Raw genomic sequence first — 27,319 nt, forward strand, 5'->3', positions numbered from 1 at the left:
CAGGATACTCTGCAAATGCAGCGATGATTTAGGAGGAGAAGTGTAACTTTGATGAGTAAATAACCTCAAACTAAAAACACCCGTCAGAGTCTTGAGTCATCAGAGTCTCAGCTTGAACAGAATCTCATGTGCCGCAGTGTGACTGACGTGTTCGACAGAAGCCCCGAGTCACCCGAACAGTGGCGGGGTGTAACTTAATATCTGAGGCGGGGGGAGTTTCTGACACTTTCGCAGAGGTTTACCCCTGCGAGTGTTGTCTGCCTCGCCTCAGGTTGGGACAGTGCTGAACTTCAAACACCGAGAGAGACAGAATGATTAATCACCTTCCTTTTGTGTTTAATCTGGGTCAGCAGGTGCCACCCCTTCCTGTCAGCGGTGAGCCGACCCCCCCAGACACCCACTAATTAACCCCTTCACCAGCAATGGCAGGAGCCCAGGTGGGGCACAAAGATGCTTTTAACCTGCTTACAGGCCATGATCATGTTGGTGTGTTTTTCTGCCTCGCCTGTCAGTGTGTTGTTGTACTGACTCTTCACAGCATGATTGAGTCCTACTGTTTTATTCCTGCTGGGGTCAGTGGTTGTTATGGTCGTCGTACTAGACAGAGGAGACAAATTAAAGCAGACAGCAGTGGGAACACAAATTCTGCTCTCTGTTTACTGAACTCTAAAAGCATTCCTGCTCCGTCTCTTTGGCAGATGAATATGCTTCTCTCTGGGAGCTTCTAGCCTATATGCACATACATCCAATATATCCTGCCTTTACAGAGCAATGTGACAACTATAGACTGATTATTGTGGAAGCTTTGCTTGGTATTATGAGCTGCTGCAGAGTTAAGAAGGAGTTGGGATGGATTTGTGTGTCTGATCTGGGCTGCAGATTCTGGTATTTGATGTCAGCATCATCCCACCATGCTCTCCAAACATCAAACTCCATCACTTATTAGGACTGAAACCTCGATAGTTTGAAAGTTTTCAAAGTGCTTTAAAATGAGCAAATCGGTAGAAACTCCCTCTCAGCCAGGACAAACCAAAATAGCATCACTTAACGAGCCGAGGACATTTTACGCCCACCGGGGGATTGATTCCCTGCAATTCCAAATATTAGCAGTGGGTACTTTTCTGACGCCTAAGAGCCTGAAGACATCTCTTAACCGTGATTAAGGGCGATGTCTGCCGACTCAACAGCGCCCGCCTGCAATTCAAGAGCTTTCCCAGATGTTTCCGGGTTCATCACTGTGCTTCAGGACACCGTTCTTCAAATTTAACGCCCCCAACGGCGTCACTGCAGCCCTCATCTTCTTATCGTGAGGCTCGCTATCAGGAGCCGCTTCTATATTTTTGGCTGTATGGTTTTTTTTTCACATTATGACAGATTTACGCAACATTGATTTGAAATATTCCATCTAAGATTCTCAAGAAGTCAGAGTTCGAATGTGCGTGGTATAACACAAAGCTGTCATAACATGCATCCCTATTTGGAAGTCTTTATGGGAGAGCGGGGTCTAATATGAATTCCAAAGTTTATGGAGGCTCTTATTTTTACCGCCCAGTGACAAATTGTGAGAAAAATGCTAAATTCTAATCCTCTAAGCGTTTTTCTACCAGTAACATGCTCCTGCTACACAGGTAACATCACCTTGCACTTTTTATAATTCAATCATGTCGGATTTTTTGTTTTACCAGAACAGACTATTTATTTTCCCTCCCCAGCAGGCCACCAGCAACACAATGATTTAGTATAAAAAGTGGAAGGAAATTGAGATTGTTATTATCTCCTCAGTTTTCCTTCCTGGCTGCTGGAACATGGAAGTGCAGGGCCCGTGCACAGGCCGTGTCCTCTATAGACCGACTGTTTACACAGGTACGCATGTCCGTGAGTTTTTATAGTCCACATTAATCACTCCTTATATGTCCGTGACCTTCTCTAACCTTACATTGTGGAAATAAATGAGCAGATTAGAGCACAAAACAAAAAGGAGCTTCCGTGTTGCACATCGCCTCACACTGTGGTGCTGCTGGAAGACTAATTCCAGGTTGAGGAGTCAGGGAAGGCATATTTATTTGTTTATTTTTACACTTCCTTCCTTTACTCCAGTAAAAGACGTCTCATGGACCCCATTAATAATTTCCACCTAACCGTCCGTGTGTACTCATGACAGAAAACAACTCCCAGCACAGATGCTCTGGCCTCTGCGACGGCTGCGTGACCACACAGAACCACCTTATTCTTTACATTTCCTAGGACCTCTGCCTTCTAATTTCTTTGCCATATGTGAAACCCTCGCCTAGTCTGCAAAGATCAAACGTATTTTTAAAAGTATTCAGCCTGTAAAAGCGGCACGCTGACGTGTAGGTTCCAGTTTTGCATTGAAGGTACGGACACGTCTAACGTCAGACAGGTTCAGGGTAGGTTTTCAAAAGCTCTCCCAGAGACATAACACTCATAAAAGCAGTCTGTGGTGAGCAGGGCTGCTGGCTCAGAGCTAAGGACAAGTCTGGATCGAGTGGCTCTACCAGCATTATTTTCCTCCCAGAATTCTGTGGGCCTCTTGGGGTGTATAAAGTCCCACTCTAAACAGTTCAGGCCCTTTACACATAAGACTACGTGCATCTACACTTGAAATCCTGGGATAGTTTACGGTGAGCTGCACCGATGATCACGTGATCCACAGGTGGCACCGGCCGGCTGACGGATCCGAGCGGGAATTAGCAGGAAGTACAGAGCTGAGGTTGGGAGGGTGACTGGAGGAGGACTTGGACTCCAAGCAAATAGAAGGCACCTGTTTTATTCAAGGTTCAGGTCAGAAGATTGTTAGAGATCCTTGAATTTTTAAAACTGAGATAGTTCCAGTTTTTATCCATTTGTGGCTGCACAGTTTAGCTGATTGTCGGTCTCATCGCCACCTCCCCTCTGATGCAACAGCCGATCATATCGCTCTGTGCACTCACGTGCACGGACCAAATAAAACTCAATATTAATGGGCCACCATGTTTGAACACACCAAGCCAACTTGGCGCAGGTCCACTCAGAAAGGCCAGATGTTCGATCGTTGGGTTGGAGGGACTTTATCCAGGGACTCCTTCTGGGACTGTTGTGGAAGACACAGACACACAGGAAGCCCAAGATGACATCAGAGAATGTTTACATGGCCTCATGCACACCAGGCTGTCCAAGTGTATGCTTGGCTTACCCTGGGGCAAGTGATCAGATGCCCCGGCTTCATCACGGACCCCTGCTGTGGCCCTAAACTGCTGTGGCTCCCTGTCCAATTCCAGCGTTATGTGACATTTTTTACACTGTTTCCTTCCTGTTTATTCCTGCAGAAGATGGTCTCTCCTGAGGAAGTAGAGTTAGTAAAGAGCATCTGACTTTATCCACAGGGGTGTTCAGCAATCCTCCCGCTTCCCGGCAACATTTTTTTTCAACAGGAATGAGGAGAAATCAAAGTCCAAAACTTCCTCTTGGAGCTGGAGCAACTCCTCCTCTGTGATGTGACACCACCGATGTGGTAGAAAAACAGACAGAGGGGCTCTCTGAAGAGACCCTGACATTCCTGTACGGAAAAGCTTTGGTTCCTAAAGTTGGTTTAAAGAAAAGTCTGTTCCATGGCATGGACCCAGATGCTTAACAAGCTCAAGAATTTCCGTAGTTGGGAGCCGGATGCTCTAGAATCTCCTACTCCTGAGGGAACCTGAGCTAATAAGCCCCAAGGGTTCATTTTTAATCATCTTAGTAGCAAGTAAAGAGTTTTAAAACAACCTAAAAGAACATAAGAAATGATTGACATACACACAACCGAGGAGCTAAAAAGGATCCAGGGCTTCTGTTTTTTGCTCACATTTGTGGGTGGTATGACTCGACCCTCTGTGGAGGAATTAAGGCGTTGTGCAGTGATTAGCATCGGGTTTGTTACCAGTGGTCGAGGAGAGGAGGAATTCCCCAAACAACTCCAAAAACAAGCTGCAGTTCCGGTGTTTTCCTTTGACCACAGTGGCGGTTGGCTCACGCCGCAGTGCAACTATTACTTCAATTTGTTTAATCGCTACACATATTTATCCCAGCCTACAGGTCCAAATTGAATTTGCAGGCGGTCTCGCCAATAAATTCCATTGGCCCGCAATAAATCCAAAACTTTTTGATAAAGCAAAAATGGGAGCAACATGTGATTATTTCACTTTCATTCAGAAATTAATCACTAAAACAATTAATAATAAATGGATTTGCACTTACACAAGCTCACAGTGCTGCCTCTCCAAAAGCCAATGATCCTTGAAATTAGCTGTTTCTCATTGCTATCATCCAGGGTGTTGATCCATTACCTGAGCTGAGGCTGAATGGCATCTTTTCCCTCTAATTATGAAAATAGCTTCATAGAGTACGTCTGCAAAAAGCTTAAAAGGGACAATGTGAAACAGATCAATATAGGGTGAGCTAAAAGGGGGGGAAAAAGGCCTAGCAGCCTAATTAAATGGTCATTCATTTCAAATAAGCTGTTTTTCAGAAGGTGTAATCTCTTGAATGTGTTAAAGATCAACTGTAAGCATTGCAGCATTCATAATGAGATGTGGTTGGGTGAAACGAACGCATGAATGCAGTATTTTGATCTGCAGAACTCTGCAAATTCTGGACTTTTGTTTTTCTGAATGAAACGGAAGCTTCCCTTTTCAACCCTGAAAAAAAATATCCTGCAGAACGTTTTCCTCAGTGGAAGTTTGAGTCGTCTGAGAGAATCCGAGCCCAGTGACGGGATCGCTGTGGCGTCGACCTAATTTCCTTTGTGTCGCCCCAACTAGTGTTAATGCGAAACAATAAAGTGAAACAGATGCTGGGGACCATCCTAACTGTAGCACAAAAAATAAAAAATAGGTTTTAAAACAAAGTTTTCTGAGAACGTCGATAACGTTTAAAATGATTTGTAGGCAGTCCATTTAGACGAGCGAAATAACCGGAATCGGGACAGACTAACAATTTTGCTCGATGAAAATAATAACAAAACTCTTCTCAAACGTATCTACACACTGTCAGGGTATAAAAAGGATGAGTTTCCTTCCTCTGGTTGTTGTTTGTTGGCCGGGTGCAGCGTGTTCAGACCCCTGACTAATAAAACAAACACACACAGCCTTTCACGCACCAGGATTCAATAAATAAATGGACAAGAAGTACGAACGGCTACCACGTACACAGACACCGGACCCAGTTCCTCCCTTTTATTTGGCCTTCATTGTTGGTCATTTTCATGTAAATCCTATAATTATTTAATTCAGCATCAGTCACAGCTACAAATTTGCATCTGGAGCTTTTGGAAACTTTGTATCTCGCAGTGAATTCAAGTCTGGGAATCTGTCGGATTTATTTTCTGACATCTACGAGGATCTCAGGATCCAGACTAATTCTCAGGATGGAAATATCCCCCTCCTCACAGAGGTATGGTCAAGGTCAAGGGGGCTATCTGTGCGTTCTTATTTTTGGGACTTGTGTACAAACTTGTAATGCTGCGTTTATTTTCACTGCTGCGTATTTTCCACAATTGAACGAGTCCTTCAGGAAGATTCCGAACGTTATCACAGGGATTCAAATTAAACTTGCCGTTGTTCATGCTGTTTCTCACGGATCCTTTCCGGTTGTGGAGCCTCTCAGTCAACACAAATCAGCCCAACTCGATGACTGACAGCAGCAGATGGTCAATCTGAGGACGCACATGAGGCCCAACGACAAAATCCATCTGTCCGTTTGGAACGATCAGTCTATCCGTCATCTCCATCTACAAAATGTGGTGAAGTCTTACAGCTGGAGGTTACAGAAGACTGAAGAATATCTCGGGTGAAGAGAGGGGCGGAGCTGTCAACTGATCACCACCTGGTGGTGAGTTGGCTCCGATGGTGGGGAAGGATGCCGGACAGACCTGGCAGGCCCAAACGTGTTGTGAGGGTCTGCTGGGAACGCCTGGCAGAGTCCCCTGTCAGAAGAAGCTTCAACTCACGCCTCCGGGAGAGCTTTGACCATGTCCCGGGGGAGGCAGGGGACATTGAGTCCGAGTGGACCGTGTTCCGTGCCTCCATTGTTGAGGCAGCTGACCGGTGCTGTGGCCGCAAGGTGGTTGGTGCCTGTCGTGGCGGCAATGCCCGAACCCGCTGGTGGACACCAGCGGTGAGGGATGCCGTCAAGCTGAAGAAGGAGTCGTATCGGGCCTTACTGGCCTGTGGGACTCCTGAGGCAGCAGATGGGTACCGGCATGCCAAGCGGAGCGCAGCTACGGCGGTTGCCGAGGCAAAAACTCGGGCATGGGAAGAGTTCGGTGAGGCCATGGAGAACGACTTTCGGACGGCCTCGAAAAGGTTCTGGACCACCATCCGGCGTCTGAGGAGGGGAAAGCAGTGCACTGTCAACACTGTGTATAGTGGTGATGGTGTGCTGCTGACCTCAACTCGGGATGTTGTGGATCGGTGGAAGGAATACTTCGAGGACCTCCTCAATCCCACCAACACGCCTTCCAGTGAGGAAGTAGGGCCTGGGGACCTGGAGATGGGCTCTCGTATCTCCGGGGCTGAAGTTGCCGAGGTAGTTAAAAAACTCCTCGGTGGCAAGGCCCCGGGGGTGGATGAGATCCGCCCAGAGTCCCTTAAGGCTCTGGATGTTGTAGGGCTGTCATGGTTGACTCGACTCTGCAACATCGCGTGGACATCGGGGGCAGTGCCGCTGGATTGGCAGACCGGGGTGGTAGTCCCTCTTTTTAAGAAGGGGGACCGGAGGGTGTGTTCCAACTATAGGGGGATCACACTCCTCAGCCTCCCTGGTAAGGTCTATTCAGGGGTACTGGAGAGGAGGGTCCGCCGGATAGTCGAACCTCGGATTCAGGAGGAGCAATGTGGTTTTCGTCCTGGGCGTGGAACAGTGGACCAGCTCTACACCCTCAGCAGGGTCTTCGAGGGTGCATGGGAGTTTGCCCAACCAGTCCACATGTGTTTTGTGGACTTGGAGAAGGCATTCGACTGTGTCCCTCGGGGGGTCCTGTGGGGGGTCCTCCGAGAGTATGGGGTGTCGGGCCCGCTGATACGGGCTGTCCGCTCCCTGTACGATCGGTGTCAGAGTTTGGTCCGAATTGCTGGCAGTAAGTCGAACTCGTTTCCGGTGAGGGTTGGCCTCCGCCAGGGCTGCCCTTTGTCACCGATTCTGTTCATAATTTTTATGGACAGAATTTCTAGGTGCAGTCATGGTGTTGAGGGGATCTGGTTTGGTGACCTCAGGATCGCGTCTCTGCTTTTTGCGGATGATGTGGTCCTGTTGGCTTCATCGGCCCGTGACCTCCAACTATCACTGGATCGGTTCGCCGCCGCCTGTGAAGCGGCTGGGATGAGAATCAGCACCTCCAAATCCGAGGCCATGGTTCTCGACCGGAAAAAGGTGGAGTGCCTTCTCCGGGTAAAGGAGGAGATCCTGCCCCAAGTGGAGGAGTTTAAGTACCTCGGGGTCTTGTTCACGAGTGGGGGAAGAATGGAGCGGGAGATCGACAGGCGGATCGGTGTGGCGTCTGCAGTAATGCGGACTCTGCACCGGTCCGTTGTGGTGAAGAGAGAGCTGAGCCGAAAGGCGAAGCTCTCGATTTACCGGTCGATCTTCGTTCCTACCCTCACCTATGGTCATGAGCTTTGGGTCATGACCGAAAGAACAAGATCACGGGTACAAGCGGCTGAAATGAGCTTCCTCCGTAGGGTGGCTGGGCTCTCCCTTAGAGATAGGGTGAGAAGCTCTGCCATCCGGGAGGAACTCGGAGTAGAGTCGCTACTCCTCCGCGTTGAGAGGAGCCAGATGGGGTGGCTTGGGCATCTAATCAGGATGCCCCCTGGACGCCTCCCTGGTGAGGTGTTCAGGGCATGTCCCTCCGGTAGGAGACCCCCGGGGAGACCCAGGACACGTTGGAGAGACTATGTCTCTCGACTGGCCTGGGAACGCCTGGGGATCCCTCCGGATGAGCTGGAGGAGGTAGCTGGGGAGAGGGAAGTCTGGGCTTCTCTCCTTAGGCTGCTACCCCCGCGACCCGACCCGGATAAGCGGTAGAGAATGGATGGATGGATGGATGAAGAATATCTTTTTTTCGGCCCAACGATGAGCTCTCTGGAATCATTTTGGATCTCTAAATATCACGGGTATCGGTTCAAAAGCTGTCAGTGGTGGGAGATCGGATTACAGCAGCCTTTTCTGTGTACGTTCTAGTATTTTGCCAAATTCAAGGAGAGAGAGAAACTCCTCCGAAAATGCTTCGGTACAAGCAGAGCAGTTGGAAATATGGAACGGAAAAAAAAATGATTCAAACCAAAAACCCTCGTCTCTTCCCACATCCCCAAAACGCCACATTAAGCCGGCAGCGCTTCACAGTATCTCCTAATGTTTTCCATCTGTTTCACCCTCACCGCTCACATCTTCAGCAGGTCGCGTCTAAAATCACTAGAAGTGTCCGCGATGACGTCACCTGCTGCCCGTTTTACAGCCGACCGTCACAAACACGTTAATTGTTCACTTAGTTGTGTTCAGTTCAGGGTAAATGAAGTGAGGGCCGATGGCATGGTGTAACACCACGCAACATACACAACGTTGCATGTTCAACATCTAGGGAACTTGAGCGTCGGGGGCAAATTCATCTGGTAACAGGTTTTAAGAGATTTTGTGCTTCAGTGCGCCGAGTTTATAGTTCTCATTTTGTCCTAAGTTCCACATGTGTCAGTGATGTAATAGAGGGTTATTTCACACATTTTCCCTCTCAGCTCAACTTAAAAAGAAAGTCTGTTCAGCTGCAGACATGCTGTTAACATCATTTTGAGGAGTGAAGAAATTGCACCAAAATAATCCAACAGGGCGGCGCGGGGGTGTTGACACCGGGTTCCAGGTTCTTCCAGTGCTTGGATGGGTCTCTTCCAGTTAACATTAATTTAATTAGAAACCCTACATGTGTGGGGACGCGGTCCTGTGATGGACAGGTCCAGGATGTGTTCTTGCCTCTCATCCAGAGACTGCAGGGATGGACGCAGCACAAAGACCCAGTCACAGTCCACGGATCAGAGCCGAGCTGCAAATTTTCACTCTGAAATCAATGTTGTTTGACAAAGCCAGAGGTCAAAGCTAGAGGTCACCATCCGCAGGTATAAATCTATGATGGATGTACGGCCAGAGATTGACTTTCTGTTTAGTTAACACCACCCCACCGGTCAACAAAAAGAGGATCTGAGGATTATGACCTGAAGTGGCACAATTCAACCCAACATTATAGTGGAAAGCAGAAGAGAGAGCTTTCTGTGCTACTCAACAGATTCCAGAAGGCCAACGAGGAAGTCGACCAAGCAGCTCCGGACAATTAGGTGACGAGTGAGATGACTGCAAAAGCAGGAGAAGCATTACCCGAAGGCCAGTTTCTGAGAGTGAAGAACAAAGTTCCTGAGTCAAAGCCCCTCTCTTACCCCTCCCCTGCTGCTCTATCTGACCTCATCACCTTCATGTCTCCTCTCCTCTATCTGATCTGACATTCTTCTCATGCTTTCAGGGCCCAGCTAGTTCAGGCTATTCTTCTTTTTTTGTGATTTGGAGGAGCTGCTGGACAAAAGTGCCAAAGCTTCCGAGCACCTTCAGCTGAAGCTCAGAGCAGCCAGACTCTGAATATTTAACTGAATGAAGGCAGCGGGGGGGCACTGGGCTTTTGTAGTAACAACATTTTCCTTGCCTGCAGGGATTCTGGTGTATGTGTGTGTGACCTCGGGTCTGTGTTTAGGGTCTGTGGTCAAATGAGCTACTTTCAGAGATGCTTTCCAACTCCAGATGTCCAGGAAAGCCAAACAGGGCGATATTGTGGTATATGCAGCATCTTCCCATAGAAAACATTAGTTTTTCCATAAATATTTTCTTTAAAGGTTTCAGAGGGTCGTGTTTTTGCTTTTAATTCTTTCATCATATAGTGCATGAGGCACTTTCCAAAGATCACCACGTCTTTGAGGGATTACAGCAAATAAAGAGGTTCTCATGAGAAAATAGAACTGAGTGTGGGATGAGCAGCGTGCACCTGAACAACATGTTCCTTCGGCGAAGCAAATCAATGAACAGACAGACTCTGCGGTCCGTTGCTCGTCGGTCTAAAGCCTCAACTGAGGCGGGAGTTGCATTTACTGGTTCTCTTTATTTATCTTCACATAATACCTCAGGTACAAGATGTCCTTACTGGTTTTGATGGGATTTATGAGAAAGGGAGAAACACTGATGACAGACACGCTCACGCTCATCAGCGTCTCATTTGGACAGGGGTCATGTGACCTAAGATTGGCTCAGCGAGCAGCTCACTCTAGCATGGTAGTATTTTTTTCTTGGCAATTATTGGCAGCACAAAATGTATCCTGCTCAGCTCAGGGAGACTTTCTGCATCACTCTAGCGATGCTACATGTTGCTACTTAGATGATGCAGCTATTAGCATTTGGCCCGAGCACAAGGGGAACATTTTGAACAGCACTGATTATGGGGAAATGTAAAATTACATCAGAGTCATTTTACAGCTACACATGTAATGGTTGGAGGCTTCAATCAGCAGTTTAAGGTGAGCCTCACAACATCCTACCGTTCTGCTCCCCTTCACAGACTCCACCCCCCCCCTTCCTTTTTTAACATTAAAAACACAAAAGCTGGACATCTGAGTGCATGTTGACCAACTGAAGCAAATAAAGTTAACTCTGAAGGCCCGATGCCAGGTTTTAATTTAGCTTGTCATGCAACACGGTTGTACACAGAGATGTGCACGTCTCTCCCCCCGCCCACTGGTTCACAATAGTCTCCGTTCCCTATTCTCCCCTTTTAATTTCCTTTATAGGCTGAGACAGCTGCAGCCGGATATAAAAATTAGAACAAAACGCATCCCTAAGAGTCGCAGGGAAATGAAAGTAGCGTCTGTCTTAAATTTGATTTCAATTGCATTTCCTACAAGTTCGGTGCCAAAAGAAAAAAAGGCACAAAGAAATCTGACACGCTATAATTTAGCAGATTGCTCTTACGCTCGTGCAACAAACAAAATGTTGTCAGCTCCAATTGTTCTACTCTATGGACTTCACACTCGCGCTGGCGCTCTTAATTTGGATGCAATACGTTCCTTAATCAAAACCTGTGCCAAGATGACAATCAATTTCATAAAGGCACCCACACGTGCATCTGCGTGCCTTTATCGCTGCTCAAGTCTGAGCGGCTTGTTACTTTTCAGCAGAATAAGTAATCAAAGGAAACATGAGTCTGCAGAATGAAATCACTGACATGTATTTTCTTAGAGGACGTGTGGTCACCAGATGGCCACATGCTTGTGCAACAAACAGCCTGTTGTTGAGGTTGAAAAGAGAGCTTCAGGCAGGACGATTCCACCTTTTACAGGGACGTAATGCCACCGTTTGGCATCTACAGGCTGTGGGAATGAGCCAGGCACCGGGTCCATGTGGCGTGGTAGACTGGCAGATGATGGCGGATCACAAACCTCACCATCATGGCCCTGCAGGAGAAGCCTTTAAGACATAACAAGTCTCTCCCTCCCTTGACAAAACCTCAGAGGCAATCACCTAATGGTTGGAGCTCGCTGCACCACTAAAGTGTCCACTCAGCAGCACTCCTGGGCCCCTGCCAGACCATCCCCGGCCTTGAGCGTCATCAGCCAAAAATCCGCTCTGATGAACGTGCCTTCCTAAGAGCCGGCTACAAGTAAAATCTGTCATCCTTACACGACTCTGCTCTCATACACAAAACTAGCACTTCCGATGCGGTTGGGTGGGATCCATACATGGAATTTATTACATTTAATTAATTCTCACTGTGCCTACATTGATGAATACAGTTCCCCAGAAAGTGCTGAACTCGACAGAAGAGAGGGGTCCCATCTTTTCCGGCCGTTAGCATCCAGCAGGACAGGTATCATAGATTGATGCTCGGCAGTAAATATCCGGTATAAGACACCGTATGGTGTCCGTGGCGGCATGACCACGTACGACCACACGTGCTGCTGATCGTGTGGAGGGAGGGAGGGAGGGAGGGAGGAAGGGAGGGAGGGAGGGAGGAGCAGCCAAACAAGAGGAAGACTGTTCATCCTCCAGAGGCCAAAACCGTTTGGTCTGGCAGCTACGCCGCGCCGATCAAATCCATCTTATTCACTTTTCATTAGTCTTGACCGGCTGATGCCTGCTCTTCTGAAAATGTGCTGCGTGAATCATGTTTTCCCTCAATTATTGTGCCGTCCGGGTCCAAGATCCACAAGCACGACCATTCCCAACGCTCATTCATGCCACTCACAATCAGGCCGTTTAGAGAGGAGGTTCACATTTGCACTCATATCAGCACTGCCAATAACCATGAACAGCGATAATAACATTCCATAGAGATAAAGAGGGAAGAAAAATGCTTATTCATCTGATCATTATACAAGTCATTATTTTGAGTCACTTTTAATCTTACCACAAAGTTTCTAATAGCCAGAAATACGACTGTGGAGAGAATGAGGAAAAGAGCTGGATGGGATGGAATAACAGCCCGGGTGCCGTCCGCACTCAAATCCCAACATGACATGTGGTAAGCTAACTAAGAAGGTATACGTGTGACGCTCACATTTGAAAGTGGATTCCAGTAAATGCTCGCTGGCATGACGGGTGTGCATAATATCCACGGCTTCTGCAGGCGTTTCCATTTGTTTGCGGAGGGCATTTGTTAAGTCGTTTTAGCAGGCCGGCATTCATAATACATTAGCAAGTTGTTGTAATCAGCAGTTTGACTGAGGAGGAGTAAAGAGGAATGGTTTCTATTTATCTGCGCTGCGCTTCAGTAGAAATGCTTCTGGCTCCTTCTGTTCCGATTTAACATGTAATAATCAGTCCAAAGTAGCCTGGTGGGCTGTCAGGAAGAGTTTATTTATTGATTTGGAAGATTGCAGTTACTCATGCCAAAGTCTCTAAAATCAGGCACCTTATCCTGGGCCGATTACTGCCGAGCTGCCAGTTCCAGAAAATTCCCAAACTCACTTTCCTATTTTAAGTGACAACCTTTGGAGACTTGGACAGACATGCGGATTTCTTGGCCCAAAGAATAAACATTCAACAGCTGCAGCAGATGTCCGTTGTCGGGGAAACCTAACTTGTAATTGGAGAGCCCGTGTCTTTATTTACCTATTTTTCAAAGGCACCTAAGGACAAGTGCTTCATCAGAAGAAAGGTTGTTTCAGAACCTGTAATCAGCTTCATCTCTCAGCAGCAGCAGCAGCAGCCGTGTCCAGGCAGCGAGGGAAGCCGAGAGCTCACCTCTGCTACCAGCTCCACTGCCATTACAGTGTTCTAATTCTAATTCTGTCTTTCTCGAATGGTTTTAAATAGTCTCCTGGGACAAGCAGAGGAACGTGGAATTGATTGAACCTCTGGTGACATGAAACCACAGGGGTGCATCAGCTGAGTCAAAGTGCAGCGTCGCCATGACATTAACATGTCCCTAGAAGAGATGCATAATACATGTATTTTTCTTCCTTTTCAAAATGAAAAATGCTAACCTTCTGGTTTCTGAGGCTCCACCGTGATTTAAACACAATGAAGATCCTCAAATAGCTCATTTAATAGTACGCTGACAAAGCAACAGTGTGAATGATTCCTCTTTTTATCTGCTTTATCATAAAGATGGGACAAAGGGCTCGGGAAATTTCTGACCCTCTACTTGAAGCAACATGACATGACGGTTGTTTCTTGTCCCACATGTTGAAAATGTTGGTGTGTTGAGGGAAACAGCAGCATTTCTCACCAAAATAAATCAAATAGTGACCCAAACACAAAGAAAAGTCTCCAGTTTTAATTAAAAACGACAGCACCACTGAGCGCTGACTGATCGCCGCAGGAGTCAAAGCTTCTTATCGGGTTCAAACAAGCATGAAGCCGCCTTCCAGCAACACTAACCCCACCACTGGGGGGGGGGGGGGCTACAGAAGGGTCAAAAGTCACCTGTTCATCAAAACAAACAGGACTCGATAGTAAATTTGGTAGCGCGCTTTCACTAAAAATCTCATGATTCCATCAGAGCCAGACCAGCTTCGTATCTCGGCTCTTGGGTCTATTTACGGCTGCTCCAACATCATATTACTAATCCTAAAAAAAAAGTGTTATACAACAAAAAGTGCTTTCGAGGTCTTGGCTTATTACACAACATCATCCATACATGGTGGAGGAGTGACTACAGCAGCAGGAGCCCACACTTCCAGGTGGGCTGCCATATACTTGAGGCTTGTGTGTGGGCTTCACTACCAGCTGGCATCTAACCGCCCGTTAATGGAGTCCAAACGACTGTTCGGTGCGGATATCGATACTTGTTTGTCTTCTTTGCCAAAGCAGATGAGTATCGGTTCGTGCAGAGAGGAGGGGAGGATGTCTTTAATCTGTTTCTCACCTCTGACCCTCACACTCTTCCCACCGGCCACGCTTCGCTGCTGCCGTTTGACTTTATCTTTTTGATATCAAGATTGTGGGAGGGCAGAAAAGCGTATAAGATCAACGTAACATGAATCAATCTCAAGAGTTTCTTTCTGCATGTGAAACCCTATTAGCAGCAACCTTGAGGGGCGGAATCCTTCGCAGCTGCCATCTTGCATCATTAAAGAGGAGACACACCTCGGGCCCCACATTAGGCGTCTGTTTTTGTAAAATCTCTTTTCGCTCTACCACGCATCATGCAGAGATCTTTTTATCCTGACATTCTAGTTTATCGAGATTCCACATACACTTTAGGCCTCCTGGGAGTGTCCCACACTTGCTCATCACTGACAAAACCAACAAAAAAAAAATGTTTTTCTTACCTTTATCATGAGAACGCTACTGTCTTCTGAATGATGCCTCCCTGCAGGGACATTCCCAGCAACCTGCCCTAACAGAACATGTTAGGGTCAAAAAAACACAAATTAAAAGAACGAGGCCATTTATTTAAAACGCAGATGGATGGTTTTGCTCTATTAAAATAGCAAAGCTGTGCCGGTCGTGCCCTTCACGCACCTTGACCATACGGCAATGAGGCTCAGCAGAGGTGTTGTGCGACTGGCTGCAGGGCTGTGAGGTGAACCGTGGGAGGGGTTGAGCCCTGGGAGACCCGCAGTGCTGACCTCTGGCACTAAGCACACACAGAAAACCCATTAACAGACAACAAGAGCGCCAGCAGCAGCAAAACTTTCTAACTCGACAAAAGAAGTAAAAGGCTGTTTCAGCCACACAGTTTTACATGTTTTTATCAGAAATCTCGTAAAAAAAACACTTTTCCAACTCACATTCGACCAATGTTACATAAACTAAAACTGTGATGAATTAAACGTTGCGGTTTTACAAAAGGAACTCAGACGCGTGTCCAGCCAAGAACACCAACGGATCCTCTTCAACTTGAGGCGAAATTCTCGCCACTGAAGCGAAAGTCGCGTCTGTTCGAGTGGAGATTCTCGAGTGAAAGAGTCGAAATGTTTCTCACCCGCAGCACTTTTTTTGGCAGCAGACGCTGCTGCAGAGGCTTCGGTGCTACTTGAAGGAAGAGCCTATTCAATCAAGTGAAGCAGACGGTAACATCCAACGGATCTGAGCCTGAAAATCCAATCTTAGATACAAAATGATCTGCAGGTGACTCATCATTGGAGAACGATGTTCAACGTAATGGTGGGTTCTGCCGTCTCGAGAGTAGTTCGAGGCCTGAGTGGGAGTCTAATCCTGTCTGGGGCAGACTGTAAAATATAGCTCTGCGCTGCAGCCTGAGCTCCTGGAGGAATCCTGCTCATTCGTAGTGGGTTATTGTTCTTGACATCGTTAATTGACCTTTACAGTTTGACCTTTCTGGGGATCTGACTGTACATCCCAGTGGACTGGCTGCACGCTGGTTTCATAAGTTCTGCCAAACTTAAAATAAAAGTTAGACAGATGTATCGGCCCATCAATGTGGGGACCAGCAACCCGCCTCCAGGTTGTTGTGCTGCCGCCATTTTAAAATCTGAACTTATTTTTCTGTTTCCGCAGCACCTGGTTTTTATTTGCAAAATCATTAATCGGCAAACTTTATTGTGCGTTTCAGTTTTAGATATAGTTGTTGTTCTTAAATGTGCTTTAACTTAGGATTAGGATAAAAACAAATAATTGTGTTGGTTTTAAAAGTGTTTTCATTGCAGAAGCAAATTCATCAATGGTCTTTTTCCCAAAAAATCCTGACAAAATCTTGTGTCAGAGCTAATAGAAATTAATGTCAGTGCAATCTAACTGTCTCATAATTCCAGATGTTATTAAAGTCAACGAATAAAAGGCATTTAAAGAATCAAAGTCCACTAAAATGTTGGTTTACTCTCTAAATAGCCTATATAGACAAATAGAAACACATAAAACTTGTGATACATTTTTTAAGGAATTGCTGCAGTAGTTTTTTTCTCATGTCAGATATTGAATACTGGAGAAAAGAAACCTCTAAAGAAAGGAAAAATCTTAAAGGAATGTAGATGTTTCTTAACTTGGCCCAATAAATCAGTCACTCTTCACAACCCCTGCTTGCATCCAAAACCAGGATTCTGATGCTTTTGACCAAAATAGGCGAGAAATGCTACTTAAAGCAGAGAGGATGTTTGATGTGTCATTTTCTCAGAACTCTAGAAAGTCAGAACTTTAAAGTCAGAACTTTAACTTTGGCTGAATCTTTTAAATCGCCTGCCTGAACACCTTTAGGGAAAAATGTTATTTAGACTACAGATTCAGGCTGATATGCCTGGAGAGATTTGGTTTACAAAATAGTAATTAGCTTATTCTTGAATTAAATCAAAGTGCCCTTATATGGGTCACTTTGGTTGCTTTGGCACGAAAAGCCAATCGTGAATGTCCGATTATGGACCCTCCCACAATGGGCAAAAAAGCATCAGATAGGCGCGTCTCCCTGGATACTCCATCTATAATACTGTTTGCTCGTGTAAAAGGTTGCAAAGGGGCCTTTACCTTGTGAGGGTTTTTGTTTTTTGGGTTGGTTCTTTTGCCTGTGTGTCGTGCGTTCTGGCGCGTCATGCGCACTTCACGGGTCCGTCTGTCGGAACGTAGCCAGTACATGAGAAAGCTGTGCGTGGTGCAGAAAAGCCTGGGGTGACTGCTGCACCCTGTCATCTCCACTGGGCTTCGGGAGAGTGGAAGGAGAGCCGTTGCATGGCTGCGCGCTTGCTGCTCGGTGCTGCTTTGAGAAAAAATGTTGAAGTTAGTCAGCCGCGCGGACTCGCGCCCTTCAGAAAACTCTGGAGATCAGCATTTACAAGTGATCTGAAGCCTGCTATGGAGGACCCCTGGAGACAACATGAGTCTGAGCACTGACAATGTTACCTTTCTGTGGAAAAATGATTCCACTCAACTCGACAACGCGTCCTCCCGAGTCAACTTCAGCAGCAGCGCTGGGGGGAACCACACGGCGCTCAACGAGGTGCGCCTCACCCGTGCCATCCCGCTCGGGTTGGTTCTGGGGGCTTTCATCGTGTTCGCCATCGCGGGCAACATCCTGGTAATCCTCTCTGTGGTGTGCAACAGGCACCTGAGGACCCCGACCAACTACTTTATCATCAACCTGGCCATCGCCGACCTGCTGCTGAGCACCACGGTGCTGCCGGTATCCGCCACCCTGGAGATCCTGAACTACTGGGTGTTCGGCAGGATCTTCTGTGACATCTGGGCGGCGGTGGACGTGCTGTGCTGCACCGCGTCCATCATGAGCTTGTGCGTAATATCCATCGACCGCTACATCGGAGTGAGCCACCCGCTGCAGTACCCGGGCATCGTGACGGAGAAACGGGCTCTGCTGGCCATGCTCGGGGTGTGGGCGCTGTCGGTGGTCATCTCCATCGGGCCGCTGTTCGGATGGAAGCAGCCGCCGTCGCCGGACGACACGGAGTGCCCCATTACCGAGGAGCCGTTTTACGCGCTCTTTTCCTCCCTCGGCTCATTCTACATCCCGCTGGTCGTCATTCTGGCCATGTACTGCCGGGTCTACATCGTCGCCAAACGGACCACTAAGAACCTTGAAGCCGGTGTAATGCGGGAGAGGATGAACTCCAGCGAACTGACCCTCAGGATCCACAAGGGCTGTCAGGTGCACGAAGAGCCCGGCCACTCCGGCACCGGTAAGGGCCGTGGGCACCAGGCCAGGAGTTCCCTCACGGTGAAACTTCTAAAGTTCTCCAGGGAAAAGAAAGCGGCTAAAACTTTGGGAGTAGTGGTCGGCATGTTTACGCTCTGCTGGCTGCCCTTCTTTCTGGCCTTACCCATAGGTAGGTAAAGGTGGCGGGGAAAATACTTATCCAAGTGCCTTTCTGAGGAATGCACCTTTCTATAGTTTTTATAGACAAATTTGAAGTTTAAATACTGTATTCCTGTGCACAATTTCATCAAATAATTTAGTTTAATCATTTCAAATTAGAATTATTCATACTTTACATATATATGTGTGTGTGTGTGTGTGTGTGTGTGTGTGTGTGTGTGTGTGTGTGTCCTACTTTACCTGCTATATATACAGTATATATACATATATACATATATATACATATATATATATACATATATATATATATATAGATATATATATATATATATATAATATATATATATATATATATATATATATATATATATATATATATATATAATATATATATATATAAAGTAAGACAGTAGGTAAGCAACTAAATATTCTAATGTGTTTTCTACTTATATGATACTTTATAATCATTAAATGGGTGAATTGAGCTGCAAAGGATCTTATTAACGCCATCATGTTGCCTTTAGGTGCTCATTTTTCACTCGTACGTTTAAAGTTTAAAACATTGATCATTTCCTTAAATCCAATGTCAGGCTGAAGCCTAATGACAGTGAAACCGGTAGCATGAATTTCAGAGTCATCAGTTGAAGGTTAAAAATGCAGGCTTTATATCACCACTGACACCAGAGTCTCCTGGGAGCATCGGAACGCTTCAGCATTGCATCTGTGCCACCAGAAGAGAAGAGAATCTATCCATTTGTAGCTCTAGTGCCGCGGGTCCTTTCACACGACGGCTCTCGAGTTTTGTAGCCTATAAAAACGGTCTAACGTGGGGGAAAGATGCAGCAGCTGACAGGGAGAGGCTATTTGAAACGTTATCAGGGTTATCGCGGCACTAGTTTGTCTCGGTTCACGGCGACACTCATCGTGATAATGAATGATTGGATGGATGTTGCGGGGTCTGCCGGGGCCTCCTGTGATGCAGCTGCTCAAACTGCCTTCCATGGCAGGATGTTTAAATAGCCTGTCCAGGGTGTGTGTGTGTGTGTGTGTGTGTAAGGGGGGGGCTGCTGATGAGCTGAGCTGTGCAGAGACAGTCAGGAGAGCGCCAGCGCTGGAGCGTGCACAGCGAGCGTTGTGCTGATGATCCTTTCCTTGGTGCTGATTGCCTGCAGCGTTCCGGGTTATGGTTATATTGAGGCACCTGTTTATCCATTTAGGGTTGTCACCATGGTGTGTTTACGCCCCGAGCTGCTGCTTATCACCGCCCCGGCGTGGACATAAAATGCGGGCCAGGATTACAAGACCAGGTCTCATCCCGGGGGGGGGGGGGGGGGCTTGGCATCAAGGAGTTTTGGGAAATTAGAATTCCAACAATCTGACGTTCCAGATCTGAGAAGGTGTAATTACAGATAGGATGGAGGTCAGAGGGCCATTTAAATAAGCGAACAGGTTTGTAGAAACAGGCTGGAATGAATGAACAAATGAAAGATTTCAGTGGTTTCCCTGAGTGACACCCTGTGGCTGGACGTCGTGGTAGGTGGGTCGTCTCCAGAACCGACCCGGGCTGCGAGCTAATGCTAATATCTCATCCAGGCGTTCCAAGTCAGCGTGCACATATTGATGACACTTTATTTATTGGATGTTTGTCAGACAGTGAGGCGGTTTCACATGAACAGTTCCAGCATAGATGGCGGGTTTCCGATGTTTCTCCAACATGACGCATCGTCGTGTGTGCAGCATTAGTGGGCGGAGCATGAGAACCCGTGGCCGGTGCTGTCAGGGGGGAGGCGAGGCGAGTTCTTCTTGTATTATTCATGTCCTTCTCCTGCCTGCTGCCACGGATGTGTTCCATATGTGGGGCTCTTCCTGCAGCAGCAGAGAGCTGAAGATTCACGGTTAAGAATTTTCATCACCTCTGATTTTAACAAATTGGAGTCTGCTCTGAAAAGAGCCACCGTGACCTCTGACCTGGGGATATGTAAACTCCTTCACAAGAGGCCTCATTCAGCGTCCGTCAACAAATCGTTGTTGTTCCTGCAGATAAATGGCCAGCGTGCGTCTCGAGTCCAGCCCGGCTCCTTTTTAATGTCTCCTTTCATGTTTTTAAGTTGGAGTAAAGAAAGATATACAGATCCTGACATTATAAACAGGACATCAAAGGTTTGAACCAAATGGTACTTCAGATGAGGTTGCAGCCCAAAAATTCACGCACATTTACTGACCCGTCTAGATTCGCTTTCTGGCAGAGATAACCTGAAGAGTTTAGCTTCTCTTACAGTCTCGTGTGGAAACCACTGAAACAGAGATGTTGCACAATAAATTTGTGATAATTGTGGTATCAACATGCAGTGATCACATCAGGTTTACACCTGCTGAAGCCTCCTCCGACCCACATGCAGCATTTGTGTCTAAAAAATATCAGGCTTTCATTCAGATATTTAACATACAGAGGAAATTATGTGTTTGACATGTGGGCAATATGAGATTTGGCCAACTTCCAGAGGGGATACGACAAATCGCCATAGCAACCTACAATACAATCCTCAAAAAAGCACATACAGCTTGCAGAATAGCTGACTTTAGCCAAAACAAACATGCTAATGCCAAGTCAAATGGCATCAAAACAGCCCGGACCAGGATTCTTTGATATGATGAGTATAAAACAACAACACTGTAAACATGACTCATATCATCCAGTGACATTTAACATTTATCTTTCTTCCTAACATAAATAAAGTTCATCACCCCTTCCTGCTGTACAAATATGAAGCCAGTGCATCCCAGCGTTGCACTGGTTTGGCCTGACTCGTAGAGCTCTAATATTCACACTCATCATATTTAAATACACAAGAAAAATCTCTTCCGTGCTCAACGTCAGCCTCTTTTGTCGAGTCCTCAGCCGCTTTCATCACACACATTGTTCCAAGGCTGTTTCACACCCAGCGCAGGCATCCATGTCCTGTAAACGCCTCACAAGCAGCCAATGATGCAAACGCTCTGCCCACACGTGAGACAACCAACACTTCAGGACATGAAGCCTCTGTTGCCATTTTAGAGGTCTTTTATTTAGACTGTGGCTGTGGATGTATGTGAATCACGCATGTGTGCGTGCGTGCGTGCGTTTCTCCACCGTTCAGACGGTAATTGAAAATTGTTTTGAAGGTGGAAAGAAAAAAGAATCACAGGAGCGCTACAAGTGAGGGAGCCTTGAAGAATAATGGAGGTGGCAGAGCTGGGTTGGAGGGGCTGAAGGGGCCAGGAGGGCGTGGGGGGGGGGGAGCAGGGGCGCCTGGGATGTCAAGGCAATTACCCAGAAATACTATGTTGTGATTTCATTTAAGGACGATCTGCAAGGGCAATAACCCCTCTGTCCTTTCGCATTAAGACTTATTAATCATATTTAGGGTGTGTGAAACAGGATGAAACTCTGTGTGTGTGTGTGTGTGTGTGTGTGTGTGTGTGTGTGTGTGTGTGGCACAGCACAGGTACTGTTTCATCCAATTACTGACAATAACAGGATGCCTTGTTTTGTTAAGATGTTCCTGTGTTCGGTGTGAGTATGCGAGGCCGCCCTGAGGAGCGCCAGCGACCCCTTCCTCATTTATCTCTCTGCCATTGTGGTGCAGAGAGGCCCCTCCTCCCCTCCACCTCGACGCTGCTTTTGGGCAACAAATACATCTGAATAGGACTTTAACGTAAACATGTTCCATATCTGTCCACAGGAAGCCTGTTTGTATCAATAAAGGGGGAATTATAACAACTGCACACACAAGCGGAGTTAAATTTAAATCAAGCGCAGATTTGTGTTTACACACGAGTCACGTTTCCTGCGCTATTATCAGCACAACGCACGTACATAAACATTTATTCTAGAGAGAAACTAAAATAAACCCAGTCTAGGAGAGCTGATCAGACAAAGCAGGGCGCAAACATGCGGCATTGAAACCGTTTCAGAAGGTAAAATTGAAGAAAATAACCACCCACACACCAGCAATAATTGATAATTGACTTGAATCATCTCAAAGTTGCTCAGTTTTCCAAGGTTTTTTCTTAGCAAAGCTAAAGTGGAAACTGTCATAGTCGCTGCTGCCTTTTGTTTGTGACCTGAAGCAGATAAAGAGAAAAAACGGAGAAAATATTTTAACAAAATGCAGCAGCAGCTGGGACTGGAGACCAGGACAGCTGGGACAAGATGTCGGAGGTTTAATTGCTGCCACTTGAGTCCAAATCCTGATTACAAACTCGCCTCTCACGGCATTTAAGTAGCTGTCCATTAATGTTTAAAAAAGAGCATGTGAACATACCAGGGGCTAAGAAAGGACCCATTTATCTACTGTTCAGGAACACACTCACAATTAATAACAGTAGATGCATCATTAGTGTTATTGAAGAATGTTGATTTCCAGTTTGGAAATGGTTTTTGTTTGTAGGTTTTAATAGATTTTTCCACTTTTAGACCAAAGTTCATCTGCCTCTGGTTTATTATAGCTGCTGATAATATAACCTGTGATGTGACTGATGTTACCTTTTTGTTAGATTAGGTTTCAGAGATTAGAGCCGACCCTGAGCCTCTCTGGGATCTGGGTTGATTTCAGGATGATGTGAAGAAACTGGCAGACTCGCTGTCATCAGCACAAACAACACAAAATCGTCTGTTTGGCGAATCGTCTCTCGCAGGTTTAATTTCCAGTTTCTGTTTCCAGGCATCCCTGCTTTTAAAAGCCTTTTCCTCCATTTAAGCCTGGCCACAGGAGGGGAGACGAGGAAAGATTAACGCCGTTTATCCTAATCTTGGCTAAAGCTGCTCATTAGCATGCAGAACAAGTTCCACCTTATTGTTTCCATCATTAGCATTGCTTCTAATTTGGAGAAAACTCCACAGACATCTTGTTTTTACTGTTTCTGTGCAATCTTTTCCCTCAAATTGTGCAAATAAGGGTCACCATTTAGGCATTTATGTCCTTGAATCTCAAAACCCAAAATAAAATGATGTCGTGAATGTATAAAATCAGGTTTGGGTTTTTTGGGATCACATTGGTCTAGTTACATATATTCTAAAACTAAATGTTGCTTAGAGACAATGAATTTCTTTGAACACATCCATGTTTTTAAAATAGATCTATGTCAGGGAAAATGTACGCAACAGTTTGTCATGTTATGTTTTCTGTCCAAATTGAGTTTTTATCTAAAAATCTGTTTTACCATGTCAGCTTTGTCTGTATTGCTTTAATGATTAGAACCATCACAAGTAGTAGTAGTAAAAGTAGTATTAAATGTTAGTTTAATACTACTAGTTAATAATACTAATACTTTTTAAGAGTTCAGTCCTCTGTGGTGTAGCTATGCTGCCACCTACAGGTTTAAATGTGACCTGCAGATCTCTGAAGACTCAAATATCATCCAAATAAAATAAAACTTTCACTGTAGTAATAAGAATAATATTGATGGTTTAAACACAGTGGTTGTCCATCATTGATACCGTTTTATTAGCGTTTAGCTGCAGACTGAAACAAATTTTCTATGCAAGTAATTTTGAAAAACCGAACTTCCTAATTATGGCAGTAAAAATGTGTTGTATTTTTGTTTTACTAATTATTTATTTTCTTTAGCTAAAAACAAAAGAACTACAACAAAAGAACTACAATTATCTTATAAAAAAAAGAAAATCAGATTGAATTGAAGTAAAATAAAGTCTTAATCTACTGATGTGCAATAATTGAGTAATATTAACACAAACTTTCTGTGTGCAGCTGGATCAGTCACAGAGATTAATAGATTCGATTACATTAATGACACTACACTCAGATGATGACTATTGTAATGAGATTAACATTTTTGGAGCGTTCTCCAAAAAAAAAGCTGCAAACCCGTCAAATTTGATTGTGTATATTTGGCCTAAATTCACTGGCAAATTCATTCATTTACCTGCAAAAACACCATATCCCACAATGCAATGCTGTGCATGCAAACATGAAGTGGACCAACAGAATGTCAGAGGGCAAAAACACCAATGTTCCTGTCTCCTGCTAAAGTGGGAACAGACGTTGTTGTGCGGCACATAAGTGAACACCAACCTAAAGAAATCTCCCTGGCTGCTGCTGAACGATCTTCTTCCCCTTGATTTCCCTCTCCAGGGTCTTTTAATGTGAACCTGCGCCCTCCTGAAATCCTCTTCAAAGTCATCTTCTGGCTGGGCTACTTCAACAGCTGCCTGAACCCCATCATCTACCCCTGCTACAACCGGGAGTTCAAGCTGGCCTTCATCCGCATCCTCAGGTGTCAGTGTCACCAGCGGAAGCGTCCTGGCTTCAAGGCCTACAACTACCGCTCCTCCAACATCAGCGCCTCTGGACATTCGCGCAAAGGCTCAGCAGACCACAACTCCAGCTGCCTGAACGGCAGCCAGCGCACCCTGCCCTCCTCGGCCAGCCCCAGCCCCAGCTACCTGAGCAGGGGCCTCCCGACCTGCCCTGAAGGAGAAATGCTGTACATCTGGGGCACCTCCACCCCATCACCCTCCACACCCAAGCTGCTGCCTGGTAACAGCCAGCCAGGAGGTCTGGGGGCAGCTAAAACCCCCGAGGAGATGAGCGGAGGGGTCTTCAGCTTCTCGTTTGCAAAGAACCGGGACAAGCAGGGGATGCACAAAGACGGCGTTGCCCCTGACAACAAAGTGTGACTCTTCTGTTTGAGGGATTTAAAGGGTGTTTGTGGAGTTTCACACACTCGCTGTAGTCATGATCATTCCGTCAGTGGGCTGTTGGCATCATTAGTGGCTAATGTGAGGTGAAAGTGTGGAATATTGTCACTGCTGCTCCATCAGAACTATTTTTGTCTGTTATGACCGTATAGGTGGCTGATATTGACAGGATTGTTAAAGAGACCTGGGTGCATGCATCTAGATTAGCCGTTAACTTAATTTCAGCGGAAATGAACACGTTCGCCACAAGCACAGACATATTTACCACCCAGATTCTATTCCCTCCTAAAAGACTGAACAACGAACCCGGCTTGTGTAAAAAGTGTGGTCAGAAAAACAAAAGTCACCTTTCTGTTACAATCACTTGATATCTTATCTGTGTTGTGGAATTGAGAATATAACCCAGTTTTACTGTGCGCACAATCACCACATATCATCTTGTTTGTATGTTTGACATTCAACAAGCTCAAAGCAGCTGCATCAAAAATGTGACCAATACTGTACGTGGAAATAAAGCTGATCAAACGCCACCTTCAGGCAGACTCCGTAACTACACCCTGAGGCGAAGAGAGGGTGAAAGGAGGTGAAAATACTGATTTACTGTGGAGGGATTCTGTATAAATCTGCATGCTAGTCCAACACTACAGTGTGGGGTCTTCCCCACCGCTCCACACCCAAACGAGCTGCACACACAGCTAAAACCTGAGGCTGACCGGTGCTGAAAGCCTCGTTCACCCTTGTGTGACTAAAGTTGAGATATAAACCAGCCGACAGGTCAATGTGGGACATTAACAGCTGATTTTGGTGTGATGAAAGGAAGCAGCGGATGTGGGCGTTAGTCAGAGCTGCAGCAGGCCACTCCTTATTTCGTGTCATAAAGACTTTTCTTGTGTTATTCTCTCTGCTTTACCACCATGACGTTCACTGGGAAATACGAGCTGGAGACTCAGGAAAATTACGAGGAGTTTTTGGAAGCAATCGGTACACAAATTTTATTCTTGACGCTCATGCCATAAAAGGATGGATGTGATTTATTTTTCCTCTGTAACAGGACTCCTCGGTGCCAAGACGGACCACAAAGTGATAACAGAGGTGGTCCAGAATGGGAACGACTTCACCTGGACACAAACCATTCCCAACTGGACGTGGTCGAACACGTTCAGCGTCGGTCAGGAATGTGAGCTGGTGACCATGAAGGGCATCCAGTTCAAGGTGGGTGGGTGAGAGCAACAACCCTGATATCTGAAAGTTTTCATCCTTTTTTTGTCATGAAATCAGGGTTTAACGGACGTCTTTCTGATCCCCAGGCTCCAGTTCTTATGGAAAACGGAAAGATCTCGGTCCAGTTTCCTCAGTACCATTTCACAGCAGAGGTCAATGGGGACAAGTTGATAATGGTAAAAGAACCAATCAGTTAAACTGACTTCCATTGCTCTCACAGAGTCCGTGTTGGTGTCCGATTTCAGTGGATTTAACTCCACATTAACACTTCTCCTTTCCTCTCTCAACCCTTTAGAATTGCACAACTCCAGGAGAGAAGGGAGTGACCTTCAAAAGAATAAGCAGGAGACTTTAAGGCTGCGAGACTCAACATGTTTTATTGGAGCAGAGGCTGGCAGAGGCAGAGCACATCGTGAAAAAGTTTGCTGTGACTCCAGGAGGTTCAGAAGGATCCCTCACATACGCAGGGAGGCAAAAGTGTTCGTGTCCTTTTGGGTCTGTGTCAGAGCGGCTGGATGTGTTGTGCACCCAACGGTGAAGTCACACCAACGTGTTTCAAAATGAGAAATAAAATGTGAACTGGAGCAGACGCGTGATATTTTCTTTTGGAATGCTTTCTGCTGATTTTCACAGCGTCCCTTTGTTCGTGTTTATGTATCGTTAATGTTCTCATCCACTGATATTAAGCTGCCTGTACGTAAGAACAAAAAAGATGGATGAACTTTATGCATTAGTGTGTTTAGTCATTGTATTTAAGTGGCAATTAAATTTCCCCTCAGCAGGGGGAATGTTATTTGGGGAACCGAATCTGTGTCATTACAGGGTGAGAATGTCAGATGTGATTAGTCATCCTCGAGGCCTGTTTCACTTCCTGCTGCTGTGACTGAAAGCAGAGCAGACATCTACAAACATGTGCATTTGTGCGACTCACTGTAAGATGGCTGCTAAAGGGTCAACGTGGGAATGCTGCTGGTTGTGTAAATAACGTGAAAAACAAGATGGGAGCGGCTTTTTCAATCATGTGATATCTGTTAAAGTGTTTTTGGCGTTAATTGACCTTTATAAAAACCGGATAAAGCGGTGATGCATTGACGACTTATTTATTGGGTCGGATTTTAGAT

The 27,319-nt window shown here is 46.0% G+C and overlaps 3 protein-coding genes across 9 annotated transcripts in view; 2 read left to right on the forward strand and 1 right to left on the reverse strand.

Moving 5' to 3' along the window:
• Positions 1 to 17,114, reverse strand: part of LOC130531632 (hepatitis A virus cellular receptor 1 homolog) — a 30,155-nt gene extending 13,041 nt beyond the window's left edge. For 5 of the 6 annotated variants that reach the window (XR_008952154.1, XR_008952153.1, XR_008952150.1 and 2 more), the window contains exons 1-3: positions 16,978 to 17,114; positions 15,022 to 15,136; positions 14,829 to 14,896 (exon numbers count right to left, since the gene is read on the reverse strand). The gene's annotated coding sequence lies outside the window, so the exon portion shown is untranslated. The remainder of the gene's footprint in view (positions 1 to 14,828; positions 14,897 to 15,021; positions 15,137 to 16,977) is intronic. The other variant, XR_008952152.1, reaches the window with a different exon arrangement.
• Positions 17,115 to 17,323: 209 nt separating this feature from the next.
• Positions 17,324 to 25,507, forward strand: LOC130531629 (alpha-1B adrenergic receptor-like). 2 transcript variants are annotated; one of them, XM_057043710.1, is made up of 2 exons: positions 17,324 to 18,287; positions 24,412 to 25,507. In XM_057043710.1, exons 1-2 carry the CDS (start codon positions 17,324 to 17,326, stop codon positions 24,954 to 24,956), a joined length of 1,509 nt encoding a protein of 502 aa, XP_056899690.1. In that variant the 3' UTR covers positions 24,957 to 25,507. The 2 variants fall into 2 exon arrangements, with proteins under 2 accessions (XP_056899690.1, XP_056899691.1); XM_057043711.1 differs by having other exon boundaries at positions 17,324 to 18,140.
• Positions 25,088 to 26,782, forward strand: LOC130531635 (gastrotropin-like). Its single transcript, XM_057043719.1, has 4 exons — positions 25,088 to 25,958; positions 26,029 to 26,189; positions 26,285 to 26,374; positions 26,494 to 26,782. The coding sequence occupies exons 1-4, from the start codon at positions 25,892 to 25,894 to the stop codon at positions 26,551 to 26,553; spliced, it is 378 nt and encodes a 125-aa protein (XP_056899699.1). The 5' UTR covers positions 25,088 to 25,891; the 3' UTR covers positions 26,554 to 26,782.
• The last annotated feature ends 537 nt before the right edge of the window (positions 26,783 to 27,319 follow it).

This window comes from Takifugu flavidus, chromosome 9 (genome assembly GCF_003711565.1).
Source record: "Takifugu flavidus isolate HTHZ2018 chromosome 9, ASM371156v2, whole genome shotgun sequence".
NCBI lineage: Eukaryota > Metazoa > Chordata > Actinopteri > Tetraodontiformes > Tetraodontidae > Takifugu > Takifugu flavidus.